We start from the raw sequence: 18679 nt of genomic DNA, 5'->3' as shown, positions 1-18679 counted from the left end.
ATTGCTATTGGAAATGCCAGCTGACACCTCTTAGTACTACTGCATTTGCATTTCCATCCCACTATCTTGTCAACACATCCTTCTTTTACAGCTGAAACATGTAAGCCATTCCACCATATGAGTTCAGTCTCTCAACACAGTCAAAGCTACATAATCCTCAGTTTATAAAAGACTTGGTAGTCTGATATGTGGATAAGCTGTCATGCAATTTTAACCCAGGTGGTCAATACAATTCCTATCATCGTTATTTATAAAGCCCTTGACCAATATGCTTTATTGCTCTCCAAAAGTTGCTAACACATGATTTGCACACAGACTATGCTCTCAATTTGCCAGCTGATGATATCCGAACAAGCACGAAGGGACAACACATTCTCAGAATGACGGGGTCAAAACCCCCTTAGAAGTGCCTAAGTTGTACATTTTAGGGGGGGGGAGGGACCATCAGAGTCCTAATATGACATCCTGAACCTGCCAAGACATCTCAGATATATCTGTGGACAGGACCTCATATTTGTTATAATGACATCTACCAATGACAAAGGAAAATGGAGCTGTTTCTTTCTTGCAATTATTAGATCTAATGAGGAGCAAAGGAAAAAAGCTAACCGATGGCTATCTTAGACAGCAGAAGCAGTTTAAAAAAAAGTAATTGGTGATGAATGGAAGATGCTGGACAACTTCTCCTCTGATATCTATTCAATTATTATGTCCAGCTGAGATAAGGGCTCTGTCTTACAACCATATTGTGAAGTCATTAGCTTTTCAAGGGATTTATCTCCCATTCTACTCACGCTTTTTTTTTTTTTTAAAGACATTTTAATAAATTTGCTTCACTGAAGCTATGAGAAGCTGGTCCATTTAAAGAAATTCTATGGGAAAATAACAATGAAGGGAAAAAAAACCTTTGCAGAAGCTTTCATTGCTATCAAATCTGTGGCTTAGTGCAGTTGTTCCAGTCATAGTGGTGCATTCAGACCTGACCCTAATATGGCCAACAGCTGGTTTAATGGCCTGGGGAGATCAGATTTGCAAGGGGCTATACCCCACCAACACCCCTGATTCACCAACCTGGAATAACTTCTTTGCCAGAAACTGGCTGAAGAGACAAGACTTCTCTAACTGAGCAACTTGTGGTCTTTACTGGGCAAACGGTTCTTTTTACCTTCACTTCTCTTTGTAGTCCATTTACTACAGACCACAGTATGGACCTTCAGAAGCAGACTGGGGTCAACAATAGGAATCAGGAGCTCTCCAAAGTCATTTTCTGATCCACCCCAAATAGATTTTGTGCAGTAGAGAGGAGTCAAAGGCTTGACTCTGGGACCCTTGGAAGCTCCCAGGATAGGGGAGAGGTCTGAACATGGGTCCTGACAAGGCTGAAGTGTCTAACTGAGCAGCTGCAAGTCGAATCTACAGTACCAGGCTGTGTGCTCACACTACTATCCCGTTGCTTTGTCTCTACGGTGGCTACACCCAAACTTGGAGTGGCAAATCTGTCAATCTGAAGATCTAGGGTGGCAGACTGGGAAGCGTAATTAAAAAGCTAATATTCATATCTAGAAGTGGAGTGACCTCTCGAAGAAGAGCAAGCTGGAAGATATGCCCCAGGAAATGGATTAACCCAGGGCAATATTTAGCAGTTCAGTATCTACTGGCAGTATTTTGAGACTGCTTTTTTTGGAAGAACCTCAACAAATGCTCCATGCTGCTTCCTAATTTCTTTAGAGGCCTCTGCTGTGAAGCAGAGCGGAAATAACAGCTGACTTCAAATGAGGGACCCACATCAGGGTCTCTTGGAGAGTGTGCGCTGGCCTCGTATTGAAGATTGGTTTCTCTTCCTTGTGAACGCTCAATCTCTCAGAGTATCCATATTGGTCTAGAGGAAAAAGCACCCAGGACTTGTGGTAGAGGTGATATCTTTTATTAGACCAACTAGATTTTTACAAAAAAAGTCTTTAATTGCAAGCTTTCAGGTGCAAATACCCTTTATCAGACTTCAGAGAAAAGATTGTAAAAGTTCTCCTGGGTAGAAATGAAAGTTCATATTTCATAGGAGATTTGAAGGTGGTAAAATCTCCTGTTTGGAAAAGTTCATTTATAGGCTTAGAGAAAAGTTGGAATATGAACTTTTCCAAACAGGAGATTTTACCACCTTTATATTTCAGAGGAGATTTGAACTTTCATTTCTACCCTGGAGAACTTTTACAGTCTTTTCTCTGATACCTGAAGGGTGTTTGCACCCGAAAGCTTGCAATTAAAGACTTTTTTTTTTGGCAAAAATCTAGTTGGTCTAATAAAAGATATCACCTCTACCATGAGTCCTGAATGCTGTGTCTCAGAGGACACAAAGGGAATCCCAACTTGTGAAAGTCAACAGAAAGAAAGACTGGCTTTGAATGAGCCTGGCCAGATAGCAATAAATGAACCCTAAAGTACCAGGGTGCTTTTATGCAAGGACTGAGCATTGCTGCAATGTTCCCAGTGACAGGGGAAGAAAAGGCAACTGGATTTTCTCTAATCAGACAGATAATATTTACAGCCTGTGGGTGGTGCCAAAATATTTCAGGAAATGCCTAAGCCTTTCTGAATAAAGCTAAGGAAAACAGAATGTTTAAAGAGTTATTATAACAATAAGAATGAAAACTTTCTGCCCTTTTCCAACCTCCTTACTTGAAAATGGTCACCATAGCAATTATCAAGGCTAACCTCATTTTGCAATCTACTTCGGAAATTTGGCCTTGAGTCTAAAATGTAAAAGATCAGCATAAAGACTAAACGCACTGAATAATGGCAAGCATCACAATGAATGTACAGACAGCATGCTAAGGTGAATCTGCTCTCTTAATGCCATAAACAGCAATATGCAAGCTTCATATTTGAGCAATTCCCTCCCCCACAGAAAGTTGCAGACCATTAGGTCTGAGAAACCAAACTCCCAGGGGGAAAAACAAGGGGAGATGGGCTGAATTTTGGAGGTGCCACGTACTTGTGAGCTCCACTAATCACACTCCTGAGAAGGCAGACAATTAGCTTGTGTCTTTCTGTGTTGTGAGGTAAGGATTCAATTTTGCAGGAACAGGAGGCACTACAGAAAAGTTTGGAAACAATTTGGAAGGGACTTTCCCGGTCAGCCTGTCTCTGATGCAGCTGTATCATATCACCCCTTTTATAAATGGATGGAGCTCCATCTTCTACACAGTTCAGTTTTTGTCCTCACTACAAGGTATGACTACACACATAGAAAAACAGGTTTCCACACAGCTCAAGACCCAGCTTTGTCTCACATGTTTAACCAAGCCACATACTCTGCACAGCACAAAGACCCCAAATGTCCCAACAGCCTCCTGCATGTAAACAGATCCTCCCATTACACGGGGTCTCTAGAGAAAACAGGCCAATGGCTTCTAAAGGCAAGGCAGTAACTGCATTTCAAATCAAATGTTTACCTGCTCTGGTTTCAGCCCCGGAGGCACCCATGCGTACTCTTCCAAGGCACAGCCCGAGTCGTCGTCAGAAGTAGAGTTCCTCTGAAAGTCAAACATGAGCTTTGTCACGGTCTTCTCCATCTCCAGAGGCATAACTGTTACAGCGTGCTCTTCCTGCGGGCACTTACAGTGGAGGCAGATCTTCCTGCAAATCATCAAGAAAAAGGGCAGCTTGTGAGTTTTATGCCAACCATGAGAGCTCCGATACTGAGCTCGGGACAAAACCACTTCTGGTAAGGCACCCTTGGCAAAACCCCAGCTCTTCTCAAGCATTTTTTTAATTCAACGTATGCGTTGGGCCCCCTCTCTTCCATGGAGGAGAGGGGGCCCAAACTTCCATAGCCAGCCTTGGAGGGTCTTAGGACGAATCAGGGTTAAAAGCCTTGGGATACAGAACTGGTTGCTGCCTTCTACATTAAGAAGTAAATTTCCTTCAGGCTAATAAATAATGATCGGGGATCCTGGTTTTCGCTGATTACAAAAAATCCCCAATTTTTGGATTTGAAAAAGTAGCCCCAAATCCACATTTTTCTGTGATTAAAAGTAAACATTACTAATATATCTAGCTTGCTAGATAGATAGATATATTAGATAAATCTAATATTTATCTATCTAGATAGAGTAATACTACTAATCTATCTATCCAGATAAATTAGATCTAATATATCTATTTATATCTGGATAGATAGATGTAATATATCTATATCTAGATAGATTAGTAGTATCACTAGTAGGGATAGATAGATAGATAGATAGACAGATAGATAGATAGATATTAGTGGTGTTTCATTTTAACCACAGAAACGTGGATTTTGGGAAGCTTTTTTAAATCTGAAAATTGGTGATTTTTTTTTTAATCGGAGAAAACCAGGATACCTGATGATGATATATAAAGGTCAGACCCTCAGGTATTTTAAACCAACCTATATGCATTGACTGCAGTGGAGTTTCTGAGATGGATGCGAGCTGAGGATGCAGGAAATACAGTTGCCAGTGTGAGCAGAAATCTCCAGATGCACAGTTCCTTTACGATACCAATAGCATAACTTTGCTGACAAAGTAAAATAAAGTTCATTATCATTTTTTTTTCCATGCAACACCCCTCCAAATATAATATGCACCTTGTTTTTTGAAAGGCAGAATGAAGAAAAGAGTTTTCCAGAGTTCTGGCTGGAAAGAACAGAGCCTAATTGTCAGCTGACTCATACTCCCTTTCCTGCATAACTAAAGCTGAATCCCTAGCTGCTGCTGAAGACTGCTTTCCATGAGTGGACCTTTGATTTTGAAAAGCTAAAGTGCCTGTGTTAAAACAGCTCAGGAGCCTGAGCTAAAGAGGCTGTGAAAGACCAGGAGCAGCTAACAGACAGCAAAACTGCCCTAAGAAAGGTTAGCTTGATGAGCGGTACATTAAGGCCATTAAAAAAGAGGGATGATCATTAACACCTGTAGAGTGAAGAACAACAAGCCAATAAGTCATTTGACTCCCTCACATGCCCCAACAGCAATATCACAGGTGCTGCCCTGTAGAACAGGCTTCAAACCAGGCTGCTTTCAACTGCAGGCAGAAAATCAGCTTCTCTGCCTAACTACGCCCCCAGTTTGGATAAATAAAAGAAAATATGGTATAATCTGATGATGCCCCATTACAGGGAGCTATGAAAAGCAGCCACACTATGGTACCCTTCTTAATGGATTCAGGTCTTTGGGGCAGGGATGAGCTGCTAGGTTGTGTGGGGGTAGGCCCATAGTGAGCATAAACGTAATGCAGCTATGACATCGCAAACGCCGCTGTGCTCGAGTGCAGCTCACCTGTGTTCAGGGTGCACCACAGAGAAGCACAGATCAGGAAGGAAAAGCCAAAAGAAGATGCATGGTACAAGCACACGTCTCTGTAGCAGGGCAAAAACATCAAGCATGCTCAGAAACGGAGCAAAGGAAGAAACTGCAAAAGCAGGGAAACTGCTGGGCATGATTTGCCCTGGGGAATGGACCACAGGGAGTTTGGATTAAAAAGAGCTCGGGTACACCAGGCTGGTTGCATCCGCGTACAAAAATAAAATGATTCCTTACAACACGCTGTGTGTGTTTTTAAGTTTGGGGGTGAGATTCTGCACTCACACGACGGGGTAGAAACCCAGGGGATCCAATTCATGCAGCCAAAGGCAGTACCAGGCCTGCCGGTACAGAAGCAAGGAAAAGCTTGGTGGGACCAGCTAAAACACTGCATTGCTGCTGCCTCTCCAAAACGTCCTCATTTCTTGGTAGCCATTGCTTCAAAACATGCTAACAATGTCCATGACCAGCCCCAGACTCGAGTCTGAACTTCCAAGTAGTCACAGCAGCATCAAAAACGCAGTACGGCAAAAGGCAAGAAGCTCTGGTTATCAAGCCAGGGAGATTTGCCAGTTTTCCCCATTTCCTGCCTTTCATCGGATCACAAATACACACAGACCCAAGTGCACCCTGAGCATCTGGTTTGCCTCCAGTTAGGCAGAGGGACTCAGCGCAGCCTGTGGCTGGTACCTTAAAAAATAATCAATGCACTATTTCATACAATGTTTTAATTAATCAACTACTGTGGAAAAGCTCTATGTTTCAGCAGGACCATTGCTTTCCAAGCCATTGCTGCCTCATCTCCTGATACGATTAGAAGCAGCTCAACATGCAACATTATGTTAGGAATAATTAATGCATTCAGAGCCTAAACGCTTAGCATCTGAGAATTAGATATTTCTTCTAATGGGCTTTCGCACTATTTGGCCAAATTTAATTCCAAGGGGATCAATCACGAGGCTCCAGGCAGACTGTCACCGGCCTAGCGTTTAACACGCAGGGAGCTAACAAAAGGCAACGCAGCGTCAGGTGGCAGAACGAAGGCGACAGGCTGAACTCTCACGGCTGAACTGCTGGACGCATGTCCCGATGGGATCGGAGTTCAAAGGAAACAGCCCCCATAACAAAGCAGCGATGTAAAGCATGATGGAAGAGAGCTTTACCATCCTGCCACATGGCCCGTGTCACAAGCAGTGCAGCCGGTCAGCAATTAGGGGCTTAAAACAAGTGGACTTGGCTGCTAGTTTTAATGCAAACCTGCTTTTTTCCCCTCTTTTCCTGCCTTTCCATGATGGGCAGAAATGCTCACAGTGGGGCTGAACAGGGTACCCCTGAAAGCACTGGAGTGGGTCCCTGACTTTGCCGTAAGAGCTGGAACGGGGCCCTCTGTGACTCAGACTGCTAGACTTCTCACTGTGTTTTTCACCGTGGGGATCTGGTTGCATCCTAAACCACTCAGGCAGAAGCTTCAGTAGCCCGCGGCGAAGGCAGAACGCATCGCCAGAGGGAAGCGCTCTGCAGCAAAGGCAGAAGATGGCATAATTATATGTGGTGGCATTTCCAAAAGGGCAAATATTGGAACATTCAAAACCCAGTTAAGCCCCTTGCTCTACTTTCTCCTAGCAGGGAGATGATACTAAAGGGCTTAATTGAAAGGAGCAAAGTTTGGGGCTTTTAAGAAATGAGGGCAACCAGGCATTTCAATTACCAAGACTAAAAATTGGCAGCGCATTGTAAATGGCCATCCAGGATTCGGGGTTACTCCATACTGGTCTCATGATGACACCAATAACCTGATCATTAACAGTTCTGCTTATGAGAAAAAATTCCAGGAAGCTTATCTGTTCCTGGCCTTGTTTCTGACCAAGTTCAGACATTCAACTGCCCTGGCAGAAAAAGCTCTCTTGCCAATTAAGAGATTGTGGGAAGGCATTTTGTTATCTCCTAGTGGGAAATAGTCTAGCTCATTAAAAAGTGGGTGATATAATCCCAGGAAAAGAAAAGTTTCCATAGGGTCTGCAGCATGGGGCTCTTCTGGACGCTCTGCTGCATAAGGCTTCAAGTTCCCAATGTCCTGCCACTTCCATGGAGGAGGTTTACAAACCTCTAGATCCTACCACTCATTCGATTTTGTCCCTTTCCACCCTGCACTGTGCCCTCTTGTGTCATCCCAACACTACCTCTCTTCCTACCTGGAGGAAAATGGTTTCCATCTTTTAATGCACTAGCATCCCATCAGCCAGGGAGCAAACAGCTTTGACTCTAGTTAGATATTGCTATGTCCTTAGATCAACATAGCTACAGCCAAAAACCTGGCCTCTGGCTGCTTTACCACTCCATCCAGGAAGAGCACAGACCATCTGCAGATGCATCCTCAGCCCGACGAAAGCGTGCTCCGAAGAATTTTTCCAACTATTTGAGTTGGTCTAATAAAAGATATCGGATTTACCCAAAGAACCTTGTCTACAGGATAGACACATTCAAATCTACTGTATGGTCCTCTAGCCCAATATACATTAAAAAACAACTCCTTTTGGAAATAATGTAAATAGAAAGTTGTATTTTTCAAATGTTGCCATTGTAAGATGAAATCCATAAGGCCACATTGCCAATCTATTCCAAAGGCAGAGCTCTGCTAGGTCTACAAAGCAGGTCTACCCACCCTTGGTACATGCAGGTGTACCTCCTGATGTACACAGATGACAAAAATGACAAGGCAGTAGTAGTTCCAGTATTGCGGTTTGGAAGACAAAATGAATGCTGGTTTTTACCCTGCAGTTTACAGAACCAGGTCCCTGCTTTGGACAGTATCATGACCACTATTCCCTGCTGCAGCAGGGCTCAATCGGTTGGACCATGCGCTGGCTGCTATGTAGCAGTGATATTGTTTAGCCCACTGCCCAGGTGGTAAGACTACCAGAATCCAGATGAGCGCAGGTCTCAGACGTGCGTCAAACACATCACCGTCCAAAGGGCACCACAATACAGGTGCGAGCCACGCCACTCGGAGAGGCCAACCCAGCGACTTTGTTCTTTCTGCCCAGAGATCAGCCTGGGCATATCAAGAGCAATGCTTTGATTGACAAGATTTCTCTCTCTCCCGCTCTGGGAAGACCTTCACTTTTTTTCTATCAGCAACTGAGCCCAGTGTCATTTGAGAAAAGAGCACACACATCTTCTAATGAGAAGCAAATTAAGCCAATTACTCCGTGTCTTTCTGGAAATCTCTTCTTCGTTTCGAAGCAATTATTTTTTGCTTGCTGTCTTTTAACAGTGTAGACATCATGCAGCCCTTGGATAAGTGCATGCAGCTCCCACTTTAGTCAGTAAGGCACTGAAAGCTTGTCCAAAAGAAGTGCTGCTCCTATGGCAATTAGTGAGATGCAGGTACCTACTTTAATGTCCTTTTTAAGCTGAGAGAAGTTCAGCAAAGACCGCCTCACACGTTCAATAATCACAAATCAGGCCCCCAAACAAGCCGGAGCTTTTTCCACAGGCTAACACATTTGGGATTCTTTTTACTTGCTTTCTGAGGTTTCCCTTTCTCAAGCTATCCTTAGCAAAACTGAGAACCAGACCATCAGCTTTTAACCAACAGCTGCAGCTCTCCTAAAATCCCACTTGATTCCACAAGGCTAGGCATTAAGAAAAGTACCGACAACTGCTAATACAGTCATGTGAGTTGGCAGCGCTGCCAAGTTCAAAGAACGGATCTGGGGAGCAACAGATGAAAGAGGCTGAAGAACGTCACCAAGTTGGAAAACCATCAGTCGTTCGCAAACAGGGAATAAAGGGAAGAGGAAGCAGGGTGGCAGCTTCCCCGCTACCAAAGCCGGAGCTAGACAACAGCGTTGGTATTTCTGCTCCAGAAGGAGCTACACACTTGTTTGCCCTGAAGTGGGGCCAGGAAGGAGGGAAGTAACTAAGGAGAAAATGACACTTCCTGGTTTCATATTCTGTTGGAAAGCAGCCCTCGCCGAATTGCCTGCATATGGTGCCAAGCCGAGAGGGGCCTGAACACATCAAGAAATGCACTTGGCCTTGCAAGATGGATGTCTTGTACTTCCAGCCTCTGCACCGTGCTCCCGGCACACTGCTCTCTACTCCGTCCCCCGTTACGCCGGTGCAAGCCCAGGGAGTGCAAAAAAGATTATCTGGGCAAACTGCAGACTGTCATCTTCTGGCCTACTAGCCTCTCAGAAAAATAAGCAGTGCAACACCAGTGGGCGCAGCATCACTGTGAACATGCACACCGGGACAGCAATAGCATTTCAAGCAGAGAGGGGCCTGATCTACAACGCTGAGGGTCAGAAGTCCAAGCTCGGGAATAGACACTGATGCCTGGTTTGGGCCCATGTGGGTTTTTCTCAATGGTTTCACATGAGTTTCACTAGGATGCGAGTTCCTTGGAGCTGGAGCTGCCTGTGCAGTCGAGGTTGGTGCAAGGTTTAGCCCCATCACCAGCACAGCCTTTGGATAGGTCTGTTGCACACGGAGGCAGCAAGGTCTGCAGAAGGGAGTATTGCAGCCTTAGGAAGATCGTTATAAATGTTGAGGGTGCTTCTTGAAGCAAAAGAGGAAATCACATTTGAGCTTCAAGAAATGTCAAGTAACTAAAATCGTATAGGATAGCATAGCATGGCTTTTTGCTCCCTACCTGATCTGCTGCTCTGTTTGCTGTTCCCTGTCCTACGACCAAACCTTCCTCAAAACTAGCATATCCATTGGACGTGAAACACCACGGGCATATTTGGAAACCAAGACAAACCTGACCTCAGGATGTGGAAGAAAGAGAGGGGACTTCACAGACCATCTCATAACCCAGGGACCTTCCAACATGACTTAAATTAAGGATTTAAAATACCTTCATTTCCTGACCTAAGCTGTTTTCAGTGTGTTGCTGCTCAAGTGTGTGAACTCACAGCGTGGTCCCTGAACAAGCAGTGGATGGTGGAGTCCTTCATTGCTTCCATTACCAACATCCTTCCCTGGTGACAGCAAGCGCCTGAATCTGGGAGTGGCAAAAGGCCGTGGCTGGGAAGCGTGCCCGAAATCGGCACCTTTGCTTTTTCAGTCAAGGCAGCTGTGCAGGGAATCAGAGAATCGTAGAAAACGAGGGTTGAAGGGACCTCGGGAGGTCACATCTAGTCCAACCCCCTGCTCCAAGCAGGACCAGCCCCAGCTACATCATCCCAGCCAAGGCTTTGTCAATCTGAGCCTTCAAAACCTCCAAGGATGGAGAGTCCACCTCCTCTATAAGTAACCTGTTCCAGTGCTTCACCACCCTCCTCGTGACAAAGTTTTCCCTAATATCCAACCTCAACTTCCCTTGCTGCAGCTGGAGCCCATTGCTCCTTGTCCTGTCATCTGCCCCTGCTGAGAACAGCCCAGCTCCATCCTCTTTGCAGCCCTTGGCAGGGAGGTGAAGGCTGCTATTCAATCCTCCCTCGGTCTTCTCTTCTGCAGACTAAATATGCCCAGTTCCCTCAAGTGCCCAGGAAGACGAAGCTGAGCCTGAATTCATAGGCTGAATGCCTCCTGTCACCAGGGTGATGCATTCTGGGACATATCCAATGAACTAAATGGCTCTGGAGGATTTTACAGATGGGGAAGATACCAAGTCTATTAGCTGGAGCTGATCTCTGCCCTGAATTGCTCCCCTTCTCTCCGCTGCACACCACCTGGGTAGCTGGGGGGGTTTTCTGCACGGGTTTCTGCCTGCTGTCTCCTGGTGTGTGCTAAGCACAGAGCTGCTCTTCTTGCACCTTGCTCGCTCCTGCTTGCCTAGGAAACAGCCCATAGCGTGTGCTGAAGCCAGCCCAGCCCTCCCGAGACCCATCCCCACCTTGCAAGTTAGCCACTCAGCCAAGTCTCGTGACAAGGCATGAGCAGGCACCTGACTGCATGCTCCTCGTGAAAGTATTGGCTGCAGGACTAAAGGCATACGATGCTAGGCTCTCACTATAAGACCCATTTTGCACATTGAATGAACTAGGCCGGAGAGATAAAGCAAGCAACGAGCTTGAGGCTGCATCAGTCAATGGAAACCAGCATCGCTCCTGTTCGCACCATGCGGGATCAAACAGCCCCCCGAGTTTGACAGCCAGGATTTCTGCAAGCTCAGTGATGCTGAACTTGGCTGTTTGATCAGCCAAGCAGGGGAGAGGCGTGGGGCAGCAGTTGCCATCTTGTGAATCAAGCCAAAGACCAGCTGTTTCTTTCCCAACTACCATGTCCTTCCCCTGGCAGGTGATCACCCTACATGCGCAACAGGCAAGACCGATCGGGTATCAAAGCAGCAACAAGCGAGGCGAAAACTTGCTATCCGGGGAGAGTGATCAATGCTTTGTAGGCTGGAAAAGGGACGCAGCAGACCTCTTAATTTTATTTGTCTTCTTTCCTCATGCGTCTCCCTGGGGGGCTATATTAAGTAAATTGTATTGCACCGAAACTGCGGTCTGGGGGGCTAACTTGCAACACAGGCTATGGGCTTTCCTGACACGCGATGCATGGAGACAAGACGATCCTTCCATACTGCGCAATGAAGGATTTGCATATATTTGGGTCTGCGCACTGGCACGCAAGGTTTTGTCATCCATCCCAAAAACAATTCTCTGGTTTATGAACCTAGATTCCAGCTGACATCAAACCCGTCATGTTTCACAAAGAGAACTGGGTGCTCTTCTCGCTCCTCTGTTGCTCAAAACACACACGAGCTCTAGCACCTACCATCCAAAGCAGCATATAGCCATCTCCCCTTACACGTAGGGATATGGAGGCACAGAGAGGCAGAGTGAATTGGTCCAGAGTGACACAGTAGGAACAGATGCCATTTTTCCTGATTCCCAGTTTGCTGCCCTCCCTCCCAGACCATGCCCGATTGGGACACAGCGTGGGGGGCTTCGGTTGAGTCTGATATGTTGGAGAAGCCCTATTTGTATCAGCTCTGGATAGAGGGATGTACTCCTTGTATCCCCCTGCTCACGGGGGGTTGTTGGTCTCATTACCTGCTCAGGAAGGGCTGTACAGTGCAAGAAGGTCCCAGCCACTCGGACACGGACCCATTTGGTCCACGTTACTGGAGTGTGCGTCACCCCGAGGACCTGCTTCATTCCTCCTGGAAACGGCCACTGCAAAAGGACAGGGCTGCTCGCTAAATAGCACCACAGTGTGCTCAACAACCAGCGCCACCCACCACTGCTTTGAAGGAAATGGCACTAACTGGCTCCCAATCCAGGGGCTTCTCCCTTTGGGAAAGGATGGGAAAGTCAATTGCATTGACCTGGGGGGCTCCTGCGCCATAAATGCCAGCCATTGCAAGACACAGCGCCATAAATGCCACCTGCTGCAGGGATTTTTCTGGTTGCTGTTTCCCAAGGGGAGGTCTAATGCTCTTCCAGGCGCCAGCAGGGAGGTCGAGGAATATTCCATGAGTCAGACCCACCAAGAAAGCAAAACAAAAATAAATGCATGGCTTGTAAGAGATTAGCATAAGCAACGGGTGGCCAGGTGCCACCCGGGGGCTGCAATGCAGAGCAAAGCTGCTCCTCCGTGGCGTTCTGGACAGCCGGGCCCGGAGGCCCTAGGGACACGCATGGCATTATCAAGTGGACAGTGCAAGATTCCCGGTGCATGTGGCTTACACGGGCTGGGAGTGGGGCTGTGTGTAAGGGGGTGCACAACCGAACGCCACACCTGAGTGCACAGCGGGTACCTGGGCACAAGGGAACAGGGATTTCCCACGGAGGCCTGAGGTGCAGACTGTCATGCATCTCCCTGCCGCATGGTACAATGGCAGTTACCTGGCTGATGCCATTGCACCGTCTGACCCCCCCTTGGTACAGCCACCCACCCCAGGGAGCTGACGCGGCTGCAAACAGGCAGGCCAGGTCCTCTCAGGTGAATGCACTCTTGGATCTAATTAGCGCCGACCTTCTGGTCACCTCTTTGGCACGTTCCTGCAGCCCCTTGGGGCGTACTGTCTGCTGCCCTGGCAAACGGCAAAGATTTTGAGGGCCTTTAAAGGGCCGAACCAGGCAACCTGCCTCCAAGCTCTCTCCAGACAGATGGAAAGAAGAGCTGCCAACTAAAGCCAGCCACAAGGCCTTGTGTTGCACCTCCACGGGAACGTTTCCTTCCGACTTTCCTCCATAGTTTCACAGCCGCTCCTCTGACCCCAGCACTTGAGCAACCTCTCACTACCGCTGTACCTAGCAATCCCAAATGACCAGAGACTTCAGCTAGAAAAGGGGCCATTTTTTGGACAAAGTGTTGCTACACTGCCACGCAGTTTGCTGTTATGATGGTATGGGAGATATTAGAGCAGCCTCACTGCTACTAGTTGGGAGTCAGTCCCCTCCAATTCCAGCAAATATCCCCAAAGCACAAGGTGGAAGGCAGCCAGCTGTCCAGGCTCTAGCTACTTCCCCATGTGCTGAGGTGTGCGCACCCCATGTGCCACCCTCTTTGTACCACCGAAGCAGATCCAAAAATAAAACCTATGACCACCTAGGATTCCCCAGCACTTGCCCCAGGGGTGATTATTTATTTTGCACTGCGCTTAAAATGCAATCAAATCAGAACACCCTGGGCACACCCTCCTCACATCCATGAAGCATATGCTGCAGAAAGATAAGAAACTGGAGTAGATATGTTGCTTTTCTACACCACTTCCACACCACCAGCCTCAAAGAATGAAGCAACGTGCCCATTTTACAGATAGGGAAATTGAGGCACTCATGACTTCTCCAAAGTCCCCCCAGCTGCTGAGCGGCAGAGCCAGGAATGACACTCGGTGTGCTGTGTCCCAGACCACTGCTCTGCTCAGCCAGGTGATGGGGCTGGGAGGAGTAGTGTTGTGCACGGGAGTCCAAATAATGGAGGCAGCTTTGTCACTGCAGATTTTTACCCCCAAACCTCAAAATGGCTGGTGCTTTGCTGAAATCCCAAACCCTTGGCATCGGGTGATGGGGTGAGACTCTCAGGTTGCATTTAAAAAGAAATAGGAAGCTTCCAGCCTTAGCAGCTGCAGGCAACCACTGACAATGCGACCCCTTGACTCTTAAAAAATAGGCAAAGAGTCACTGGGCATCTCCTGGTCACCAACACGGCCAAAATCCCTATCCCCCTCACTTTTTTTTTTTTTTTTTAAATCTCATGGTTTTGGGTGCAGGGTTGTGACTGTGATTGGCAGGCTGCTTTGGTTTTCCACCAGGCAGGACAAACATAGCTCCTAACCCTCTCTAAACTGAGAAACAACTTCTCAGAGGCCTAAAGGCCACTCTAAACACGCCATTGTTAGGGTTTGCCAAGCAACATCTCGAGTGCCCTGCGAGAACCCTGCTGACATAATGAAGAATCAGCAAAATCCATCACTAAAAGCTCGCTCTGGTTTAACGCTGCCACGCTCGAGCCAAGAATGTGCTCAGCTGTTCAGACCCAAGTGTGCCTTGAAGAGCTTGCACGGTGCTGTGGGTTATCTTTGGAGGTTTTTAATTACATCCTTCATTCGCTTTTCAGCCCAGCAAGGCACAGCCCCACGGTCCTATCTCAATGGATTTCTTTATAGCGCTTAATTGAAGGGATTAAATTGCTTCAGAATGGTTGATCCTATCAGATTTATACTTTGGTTTTGAACCGAGTACAGCGCCTACTGAACCAGGCAGGAAAACACATCCATCCTGGCATGCTCCCTTATTTTTTAAGTTTGCATAATGCTGCTCTCTCCACGAATGCCCAGTATTTGAACCTTCCCCCTTTTGTCTCATCACGGTCTCCCCTTCAGATTTTGTTTTTGGTGGCTCCATTTCAAATGAAAGCTATTTCCCTGTCACTTTCCCATGGGCTTTTTTTTTTTGCCTGATAGATTTGTGGCAAGCAGACAGTAAACATGCTGCAGTTTTATCCATCCTGGGCCTTGCCTCTCCAAGGAAAGGAGAAAAAAAAAAATCTGATCCTTAGGCAAAACACGTCGACATAATACAGGCAGTGTTCCACCTCCAGCATTTAAATATTGTAATTATTTCAAAGTTGAGGTTTAGCATCCTCTGGGACTGGCAAGAGTGACCCATTTGCAAAAGCAATCAGGAGCAGAACGGGTTTTGTGCATGCTGGCCAATGCTGACAGATAGCCTAGAGCAAGCAGGCTCTGCCGTTTCATTTGGTTAAGTCCAACACCACATTGCAGGAAAGGCTTTAAACACGGAGCAGAATATAATCCCGTTAACTGCAAACAGTTTACTCGGTAAACCTTTGCCCTGATTCAAGTCACTGCCCTTGCAAACAAAACGTGCTGGTGCCAGACATCTAAGTGCTCACAGCCCCGAAAATCACCACTGAAGGAACAGGATAAGTTACAAGGTAACAGGGTTACAACTAAAAGGATGACATTGCATCTGGTGTGAATAATTATTCTGGCATTATTCTGCCCAGCGCTAATCCTCAGCGGTTCATAAAGGTTCAATCAGTCTTTAGCGTAGCCAAGGAATCATGACTACAAAACAAAGAGTAACTGGATTAAAATCTTTACATGGTCACAGGTCAGCACCATGTCACGTATGGCTGCTTAAAACCCGCCTTAAAGGAATATACAGAAAAAGTGACGGAGAGAAAATTACAATGGAAAACAACCTCTGGGTTTGACTGCACAGATACCCCGGGCAAGCAAAAAGGCTGTAGTAAGATGAACACTTTCAAATGATCAGCAGAATTTCTAAATAAAATTTTACAACACACACCCCTGATTCTAACATCACCATCTAGAAATCCAGACTGGATGCAGCCAGCTTGAAGATACCCCCCTAGTCCCAGACTTCCTGCAGCTAAATTTGACTAGTGGAGTAAATTAGCACGGAGAGAGACCAGGGCTCCCCCATTTAAAAACCAGCTAAGCTTTCCAAAATGAAACATAGCTTAAGCATTTATCTTCGACTTTCTCCAGCTGTACAACACCCTTTAACAATCAACCTATTTCATGAACAAGAATGGCAAGGTAAAAAAAAAAATAATAATAATAATAATAATTTCTCTAAAGATCAGCCGTGGCAGAAGTTAGCCCTACACGCACATAGAGGGCTGCTATCCCTTGGTCCTTCCCTCCTCACTAAAAATACACAGCAAACTTCTAAGTTGCTGATAAAAGACAGCTTCTTACCTATTCCTCCCGGCGCCGATGCCAGCATGGAAAAAAGCAGCAATCCGGCAGATTCTTCTGCTGTGTTAGTTTGTACAGTTTACTTTCCTTTGGTGGGCTGCTCCCAGGCAAAGCCAAGCCACTGCAGTGCTATAAAGCATCTTGTGTTTTCTCCAAACTGTGACAGACACCGATAGGTGCTTCTCTTGAAAGGAGCAGGAGGCTTTTTGTCAAAGCCTTCTCGAAGACACACACACACACACACACACACAACGGCGTTGCTTGGAAGAAAATCTGCGGTGGAAAGCATCAGCAGGGAGATTTCTGCCCTGTGTCTGGAGGAGCTCTGCAGCTCAGCTCACCGTTCCAGCCGCGCGTGGTTTTTCTTCTCCTTTCCCCCCCTCCTTCCCTGCAATCCAGATGAATCCAGCGGACCCCCAACTTGGCTACATGACCCCGGGAGGTGGCAAGAGTCTGGTCAATTTGCTCTCCGGGCTCAAGACATTAACAAGGAAAATGTGCAGCCCATTGAGAATAATTGCCCGCTTGGTAGCGGAGCCAGAATCGTTGCTGTTGCAGTGCTCTCATCTCCTGCATGCTAATGAAGCAATGATGTCAGCAAGTCAAAGTCATCGCAGCTGGACAGTTCAAATTGTCACTGGCCAGTGTCAGTCATTTATTTACATGCAAATCTGGCCGCTGTTCCCAATTGATAATCCCCACCGGCTGTTTACAGAAGGAAAAGAAAATCCTTTTAGCTGTCTCATGCGTGCACTGCACATTGCTGGCAGTATCCCCAACCACCCAAACCGAACGTGCGAAGACACTAATTATCCTTCCAGAACTACGACCTTCGGTCTTGCTGACCAAGTCAGCTTGCTCGCAGACTGAACTCACCACTTCCTTTACAAGCTCACAGCAACTTAGCACTTAGCTCCTAACCTTCAAAGCCCTCTTAATTATTATTATTATTATTTTTTTGCACTCATTTGCTGTTATTCCCCACTGATCTTAGATAGAGCACATTTGCGCAAGCAGGGCTAAATACTCTGGGACACGCATGCTGTTATCAAGGTAACATTTTGCTTAGCATATATTTTCATACCCTTTTTTTTCTGGTGAGGTGATTTTCACTTTTTATGCCTATTTTAAGTAAGTGCTCGGAAGCCTAGATTGATTATTAGCAGAGCCTGTGGGGAATTTGAGCATCCTTCCTCACATCTCCCCCTTTCCTTATAACAGAAGAGGAGCATCTCATGACACTTGATGTTCTTCGTTAAGCCTTAGCTCTGGGAGTCATGTGATGGCACCAGATTCTCAGATCTAATTTGAAATGAAGCCTTCATTTTTGAAGGCTCAAGCAGAAAAGCACCAGCTCAAAACACCAAAAGGCAAAAAAACCCAACGTTTATTATTCTTGCAAATTCTTCATATTTCAGAGGCCAACCTCATGATTTTTGAGGCCAGACTCAGGATATTTAAGCTCTCGGGCTGGCCATAGCAAGTCAGTTCACAAATCACAGGGGTCCACTGAAAATAGAGCTGGGAGTCCCTCTGGACTTCTGAATGCTGAACTTACAGATTTGATTACATGATAAATTAGGCTTTATTATGCAGATTTTTACTCAGGATAGCAAGACCCAGATCCTCAACAGGGAAACATCATGACAGCGCCCCTGCTCTCAACACATCTAACCCAATTCCTCCTCCAGGATGTGTATGGTGAATCCTGTAAGCCTTTCTTTGGGTTGCACTTTATGCTGACATAAATATTTATGCAGGAAAGTTTAAATGTACAATTTCCACTGAAGTCTGGGCTACAAAAGGCACAGCCCTGGATGTTAAATTAATGCTACAGGCCTGGACTCCACGAACACATGCAGCCACCCAGCTGCTGCAACCTGCCCCACGGCTGCATGGGTCCTTGTATGGGGTGTGAGCGAAACAAAGGTGGCTTCAAGGTGCGACTCCCCTGGCCACAGCCCAGCTCAGCCAGGCCAGGGAACTGAACCCCTTTGTTTCTTGTTGTTTCCATAGAGGAACAGCAGTGTCGGCTGCTTTTCCCGAGCGCACACTGGGGACGTGGGTGGGTTCGCACTGCCCTTCTCAAATTTCACAATCCACAGACTTTGCTGGAGAAACCCCCCGCTCCTTCCACTTCCCATGAACAGTCACAATCTGTCTGCTGCAGCTTTTCCTCACTGTGCAGGCAGGCTGGAAACTCAGC

The 18679-nt window shown here is 46.5% G+C and overlaps 1 protein-coding gene across 6 annotated transcripts in view; it reads right to left on the bottom strand.

The window, feature by feature from the left end:
- Nucleotides 1-18679, bottom strand: part of PRICKLE2 (prickle planar cell polarity protein 2) — a 165026-nt gene that overhangs the window by 38710 nt on the left and 107637 nt on the right. For 5 of the 6 annotated variants that reach the window (XM_090021321.1, XM_090021320.1, XM_090021317.1 and 2 more), the window contains one exon: nucleotides 3450-3633. In XM_090021321.1, coding sequence (XP_089877447.1) covers nucleotides 3450-3581 — 132 coding nt within the window. In that variant the 5' untranslated portion in view covers nucleotides 3582-3633. Of the gene's footprint in view, nucleotides 1-3449; nucleotides 3634-16473; nucleotides 17051-18679 lie in introns of those variants that run through there. The other variant, XM_090021318.1, reaches the window with a different exon arrangement.

Source organism: Crocodylus siamensis, chromosome 11 (assembly GCF_052110815.1).
Source record: "Crocodylus siamensis isolate JL-2025a chromosome 11, ASM5211081v1, whole genome shotgun sequence".
NCBI lineage: Eukaryota > Metazoa > Chordata > Crocodylia > Crocodylidae > Crocodylus > Crocodylus siamensis.
Note: the sequence above shows the minus strand (reverse complement) of the source record. Positions and strands in the feature narration are given on the sequence as shown.